General features: G+C 43.3%; 1 protein-coding gene across 2 annotated transcripts in view; it reads right to left on the bottom strand.

The window, feature by feature from the left end:
- bahcc1b (BAH domain and coiled-coil containing 1b) overlaps positions 1 to 7,500 on the bottom strand; it is a 56,364-nt gene that overhangs the window by 33,635 nt on the left and 15,229 nt on the right. For both annotated transcript variants that reach the window (XM_034860181.1, XM_034860183.1), the window contains exon 3: positions 1,010 to 1,168. In XM_034860181.1, the coding sequence (XP_034716072.1) occupies positions 1,010 to 1,168 (159 nt within the window). The remainder of the gene's footprint in view (positions 1 to 1,009; positions 1,169 to 7,500) is intronic.

Genomic DNA, 7,500 nt, shown 5'->3' with positions numbered 1-7,500 from the left:
TCGAACCGTTTTTTGCTGTTAGTTGAGAAATACAGCCTGTGGCGGAAGCTGTCTTTCTGTTAAAGGTTTTTTTGGAGGTTATCTGTTTAGACCCATCTTGCTGTCAAAAGCGAAATGCTCTTACTCATTCTCAGACACACACACACACACACACACACACACACACACACACATGAAAAGGACAGATAACTAAGTCAAGCTCACTCTTAGACCACAAACGGTTAACAGTCGAAAGGGGACATGATGCATGTGGATGCGCGCATTTTTGTGTGTGTGAGTGTGTCTGATCAGGAAGGGGGCCGTTGGAGGTCGGTTAGCCCAGAAGGGGCCCTGGGGGTGGGGCTGCGGTCGGAGGAGGAGGGTGCTGTGAAGAAGAAGAGGATGGTAGAAATGGGGGTAAATTTCAATGTGTGTGTGTGTGTGTGTGTGTGTGTGTGTGTGTGTGTGTGTGTGTGTGTGTGTGTGTGTGTGTGTGTGTGTGTGTGTGTGTGTGAGGGAGAGGAGGGGGCGTAGGAGCTCATGAAACTTAAACTCACCCCTAAAAGAGAGCAGGGGGCTGAGAGATGAGTGAAAGGAGGGGAGTGAATGTAAGGAGCCTCGTGTGTCTTGTGAATTACTGCATGAAGGTGTGTGTCTCTGTGTGTTTGTTTGTGTGTTTGGGTGGCAAGAGGAAGAGGAAGGCTTTGGTCGTGCAACATTTTTGAAAGTGTCACGGTGTTCGAGCTCTGAACTAGAAAAAACACCACAAACACATAGCCACATGCTTGCTGACATACAGAGCCAGAAGAGAGTTGTATGTGTGTGTGTGTATATGTGTGTGTTTCTATAAGTAGCATCATCTGAGGTGTCACTGCTGCATGTGTTTGGCCTCAGCTCAGCTGTTGGTTAAACCACTTAATGGCTCCATCTCGATCTAATCCCATACCAAGACCCTGGATTAACCAGGGACCTATAAGCATTCTAGGCTGCGTCCTGCACGAGCGTGTGTTTGTGTATGTGTGTGTCTTACCTTCGTGTGAATGAGGGAACCAGATAGGGGAAGCGCTCGAATGGTGTCCAGGCCTGTAGGAGGGGGATGAGGGGGAGGCAGCAGGTCCCGAGGGGTGAGGAGGGTGGGAGGGCGGCGACCCCATACTGCTGGCCAGGAAGGAACCCATGAAGGAAGCACCTGAGAGACAGAAGCTGGAGGTTAGAGGGGTGCTCGCAGATAAAAGTTGACTCTTGCAAGAGGGGGAGGGTCTACTGAGGTGCCAACGAGCAAGCAACACCACAGAACGAGTACAGAAAAACCCTGTTAAGCTGAGAATCAGCGGAAGGTAAAAAAAGGAAATGTTTCATGCTTTCTACACATCTCAGTTAGCATAGCAGTGGTGTAAAATATGTTCCCACATTATAACAAGAGTCAAAATATTGTTTTTATATCATTTAAATATGACCACCAATAACCAAGAACCAAGAACTCACCAGTAGTTTGAGGCTGGATCTTTCTCCTAATAGCAGGTATGAAGTCAGACACAGCAGATATGGACGGTGTTAGGATTACTTATTAGTTCTGTACAAAAAGGAATTATGACCAGCCCTAGAGAAATGAATCCCTTCAAGCTACTTTCACACTGCAGCTGAAAATGTCCCAATTCTGATCACATTTTCTACTCGCATATGACACACATATCAGATTCTTCCTTTTAAAATTATGATCAGAAAAAAAGCTTCAAGGTGACCTTTTTTTTTCTCTCAATTCCGATCTGAATGGATATAAACTGGGCCCTGTGACACAAGTGACTGACATGCAACTTGTATTTGAATGCTCAAATAAGTAATTGTCACGGTTGATGACTTTCAACTGAGTCATTATTTTGGTGCTGGTTTTAGTCAGTGTTAGCATTAAATGAATATCCCAGTGGCTGGATGTTGAAGCCCACATGAAGGCAGTTTAAGCTGTACTTTTTCAAGTACTGGAGTGACAGAAGAAACTTAAAATAGGGTTACAAAACTTGAAGTGGGGGTTTGACTGATTTCATTCATAAATTCTGTTTTGGTGGAGATATGTTGGCCTAATTGATATTGTACCATATTTTCCTTTTTTTGGAATGAAGGCCAGCTCTAGTAAAAGAAATGAACCAGAGGCAGTTTTGGTCAGACGCAATAATGCCTCAACGCATTGTAATCTGTCAATGCCAAACATGAATGCCATATTTTAATTGTTTACCTCCCAAACATTGTACAAGACAAAATAGTTGATAACTTGCCAGAGTTGTAAACGACAGAGCAGTGGCATCTGAAAACTTGGCTTTCTGCATTGATTCCCCTTTGCGTTATTTTAGCACAGGAAGCCTATTTAGATTTGTTGTGCTTTAGCTGCTTAAGGTGGAATTTTCCTTCTCCAAAGATGAATTCATAGAAGGGTGTTATAGCAGACCTGGGCATCAAGCATTATGATTGGTTGATTTAACTTTGGTCGGGAGGCAAGTTGGAAACAAAGACTGAAAAAATCGTGATATGTGCAAATGGCAATTAAACAGAGAGGACTTTTCAGCAGGCCTCCTTCCTCACAATCTACACGAAAATCTGCTATTGGTTACACCCTGGTAGATATTTGACCAATCATATTCAAAAACAACACACAGGGACACACAAGGCATAAAAACCTAATTCCTCTTCTGAGACAAGGGCCAAAGAGTGAGCTCAGAGGTTCAATCTCATCCTGTTACAGTTTCAGGGAACAGGCTCAGCGCACTTTGGCTCTGTTTGAATGTATTTCCACTTATCAGCATGCTCTCATTTAGTGGAACAACCTGAACAGTTGTAGGGGAAGGAGGAGACGAATCCATGGGGAATCAGGTAATTAGTCACTGGATGGAGGGAGAGCGAGAGAGAGAGTGTGAGTGTGTGTGTGTGTGTGTGTGTGTGTGTGTGTGTGTGTGTAATAAAGTGTGTGTGATAGAGTGTGTGAGTGTGTGAGTGTGTGAGAGAGAGAGAGAGAGATAGTGGGTTGGGTCGTTACCCATAAATGCTGCCTCGCATCAGAGACAATTACCACAACCACAACAGTCCGCATTGGAGTCACACAAACACACGCACACACACGCACACACACACATACACACACACACACACGTACAGTACCCTCACCTCAACCACGACCCGACGCCCTAACAACCACAACCACAAGTGCCTTCAACTGTCTGCCAATCTGTCTACACACGCACACACATACACATACACACACACACACACACACACACAGATGAAGGCGATTTAAAAGTAGAATTCCCTTTGCGCTTTAGATTTTCACTCTCTGCAGTCATAATAAATTTGGAGGAAGAAGAAACTTTCCTTTCTAGACATTTATTTTCTCTCTTTCGTTCTCTCACTCTCCCTCTCTCAGACAGGATATTTTTACTGTGTTTTTTTTCTCCATATCTTTTCTTGTACAACTGAAGTTGTGGCCTTTCAGCCAGTCATAATAAAACACAGCTCATATAAGTCAGCAGACTCTCAAACACACACACACATGTCAAATAGAGACGGATGCACACACACACCTAACTGTACCTGATCTACTACTACAGGCATGAGGAAAGGAAGCCAGTTTCCAGCTGAGCAGCCATGCATTTTTGAAATCACACAAGGCATTTTGATGTGTCTCGAAGCACCATAAAAGTTCACTTGTATTAAAGAAGACATAAAAAGAATTAGTTACACACATTTCAACAGTATAAGCTAGTTTTGCGGCGTAAATACTCAGCATTCCTCGGTGACTTTCTTCCCACAACTGTTCTTAAATCTCTCACCCTCTCAGATGTCCAGCCTTCCTCCATTTTCCCATCTTTTTCCCATTTACTCATCTCTTTCTCTTCTTTTCCCCCGCATCCCCTCTTCCTGTTACTTTCCTCCCTCCCCTTTCTGTCTGTTTTCTGTTGGCGAGTTGAGGAGAAAATCATATTTGCCCGCTCCCTCTGGCCCGCTGATATGGAAAATCATCTCGGAGGCCAGCCACTAACGTAAACCTTATTTCTGTCACTGTTTTTTTTTTCCCCCTCCTCCCATTCTTTTCTTCCTGCCCTCTGTTTCAGCCTTTGTTTTTGTTTTCCTGATCTACACATTCCCTTTTTGTCTGTCATCGCTGCATCCTCTCGTAGCTTCCCGTAGCTCTGGGCAGAAACACCATACGATAGACGCAAACACAACGAATTAGCTACAACAGATATACCGGAGGAATAGTAAGTGAGATAAAACACAATCGAGCTCTAGCTCCTTTGATTTTCTGATTCACCACAGATCAATGTCAAAAATGAAACCAAAGACTCAAGTGACATCATGATTATGTGCAGCTTATTACTATATGTGCATATGTTATTTACCATAAATACAAGCTGCTGACTGAAAAAATAGCTCCATTCAGTCTTCGCTGTGGTAATTAAAGTAGAAAATGTGTTCGTATGCCTTCTATTTTTCCCAGTTGGCATCATGACTTGGAAAAGTGTGTCAATACACAGGCAGCGAATCCGCCGATGTTGACAATCCAAGGTAATAAGAATCCGAATTATGAGTTTCTATTCATACTTATACAGTCAGCTGTACTCACAGCGAGCAAAATCTGCTTTAGTTTATTTATGATTGCCTGTAATGTGATTTGCTGAGAGGAAAATCCACTCAAAAACACTTAAACACTGTTGTATGAAGAAAAAAAGTGCTGGAAACATGCCTTGCTTTTCTGGGCAGGTTTTGCTGCCTGGCATATTTTTGGTTTTCTCATGGATAACGGGGCCAAACATAAATGTTGGGATGTCGTTATATTTCCAGCGCAGCCACAATGGAGTTAGATAACAGCAAATCTGGAGATTCAACAGTATAAACGTCAGAATCTGGTGTCACTGCTTCAAAATTTAACAGCCAGGGCTTCAGACACGCCATTTTACACGAATGTTCAACAGCCATACAGGAAGCAATCTTTCTAAAAAATAAAATAAATACTAAATTTTCCACAGAAAGTTTTTTAACTTGAAAAACTGCCACGCTATGAAAAGTTGATGATAAATAACACCTGAAATAATACCTATTATCTCGTGGGAATAATATAGGCTGGAATTTGTGTTTAACCCCAAAGGGTTAAAGTTGCTTAAATATTTTTTTTTTAAAGTTGGCGCAAGTTGTGCAAGAAATGCTGCATTATTTTCAGAGTGCACTTATGTTTTCACACCTTTAAGGCACACTGTGACAGTTTTAATTAAGGATGAATCAGTCAGTGCTGCTCTAAATGCTTGGCAGTCATGTTTAGAAAGAGAAACACTTTAAACGCTTTCATGCTAAATCCAAAGAAAGTGTCTAATGGTAAAAAGCACCCAACAACGCCAAGGTTATTTTCTCATTCTTGGATTAAAACAGAAATGGCTATTGTATTTTTTAAAGCAACTCATATACAGTATGTGTAGTATGTTGTAATGAAGGTAAAAAAAAATAGTAATATCTAGCCCATGTGGGGGGGGGAAATAACCCTGCACCCTCTTTTGTGTTTGTCTCAACAGATGCTGAAGAGTGCTTGATGAAATCTACAGTGAAACAAAACAGACAACAGATAACAGGCCAGAACGCCCCAAGGTTTCTCACTATTCTAAAGAGAGAAAGGGAAGATGAGGAGGAGGAAGAAGCCAACAGGAACGGAGAAAGGGAAGACACAAAAAGGAGGGGCGGTAGTGGAGATATAAAGAATGTCACAGGGAGAAATAAGCAGATAAAGTAACTGCTGTACACGCTGTAGCTCTCTGAATGGACTGCTGCTGATCAATACACAGGCACACACACACGCACACACACACACACACACACGCACACACACACCTGAAAGGATGACGAGTTAAATCGATCTGCATCCGATTGAACATCAATATCCTCTCGTGCTCTATTGTCACATTTGTCAATTAACAAAAGCCTCTGTCCACAGACTGATATACTGAACTCTCTCTCTCTCTTTCACACACACACACACACACATTTTCTTGACTCTGCTACTGGTTGTGACTACTAAGAGTGCTCAAGAGCCTAATAGTACGGTGCAGTCTCAGTGTGTGTGTGTGTGTGTGTGTGTGTGTGTGTGTGTGTGTGTGTGTGTGTGTGTGTGTGTGTGTGTGTGTGTGTGTGTGTGTGTGTGTGTGTGTCAGAGGTTCTGACTCTTGTCAGCTTGGCTGTTACGCTTATTGCTGTACACTTGGCAACCTCTCGTCAGTCCGACCCTTTCATAAGCCTCCAACCACCAAGGGCCCTGGCACTGAGCCTTCAATCTGAGTGTGTGTCTTTGTGTGTGCATTTGCTTGCATGTCTGTGTGTGTGTGTGTGTGTGTGTGTGTGTGTGTGTTTGCGCGTGTGTGTGTGTGTGTATTTAAGGGCAGGAGTCAAGCCAGACCTTTCTGATCTGTTTTGACACCACGGAATTGCACAAGTGACAGGGCTACTCAAACAAGGCACTGGTGGAAGGCGCTTAGACACACACACACAAACACACACATACACAAAGGTCCGTAAAAGCATTATGGCACTGGGGACACAAACACATTCAATGTGTGAGTAAGCACCCGAGCGGTGCTTACAAAGAATACGTTCAGGGGAGAAAAGAAGTTCTTTTGCTCAACTAGATCCGGATAGCATTTTCCTTCTGCTCTATCTTATTATTCATCAATTGACTCATTCATGTTAGAGAGAGCAGGGTGTGCAAGCAAAGCATGGCATGTCGCCTGGGACGAGCGGCTGTACTGAATCACATTACGGCAGGAAAGAGAGAGAGGACAGAGAAAAAGAAAGAGAGAGAGAGAAAAAGAGTGGAGGGGGAAAATGAGATGAAAGAACTACAAATGAGAGATTTCCCTGTGAGGCGCATAAATCAGCAGACTATGAACAGCACAGCTCAAAGCCTGACTCCCAGGCTGCGGACCAGAACCTCGCCATCCACACACATGCTGACACACACACATACACACACGCACACACACACTCCCTCTACAACAATTTATCTGCATGCACGATACTAATGTAGTTACATCCCAATCTCGCTGCACCTACATGTGTGTGTTTACACCATCAAAAGCCAGTAAGGATGCAAAAACACACATCCTCTGCTGGCTGTGACGCTGTGAAAATTACAAAAATAAAAGCAGGAGGAATTCAATGAACAGGAAGAAAACGTGCATCATTGCACCTTGAGTCAACCCAGCCTGAAAAGCCATGAAAAAACAAGGATTCTCGTTGTTTTCCGTCGGCGAACGTGGCCCACAAAATGCACCAGTAAATTGTAAATGAAAAGGAAAATGTTCCTGCTTTTTGACCACGGAATTTTTAGACGCCACATACCCACCCACCAGCGGCAGGAGGAAGAGCAATATATGGTCAAGGAGATCAGGAACTCACAACACATGAGAGATTCTTAGGAGGCAGGAAGGAGGGAAGAGGGGGGCTGGACTCAGTTTTCCATGTTTTACCAAAGAAAACAGGGGATTTTGGGGAAAA

This window comes from Etheostoma cragini, chromosome 21 (genome assembly GCF_013103735.1).
Source record: "Etheostoma cragini isolate CJK2018 chromosome 21, CSU_Ecrag_1.0, whole genome shotgun sequence".
NCBI lineage: Eukaryota > Metazoa > Chordata > Actinopteri > Perciformes > Percidae > Etheostoma > Etheostoma cragini.
This window is presented reverse-complemented; position numbering and strand designations above follow the sequence as displayed.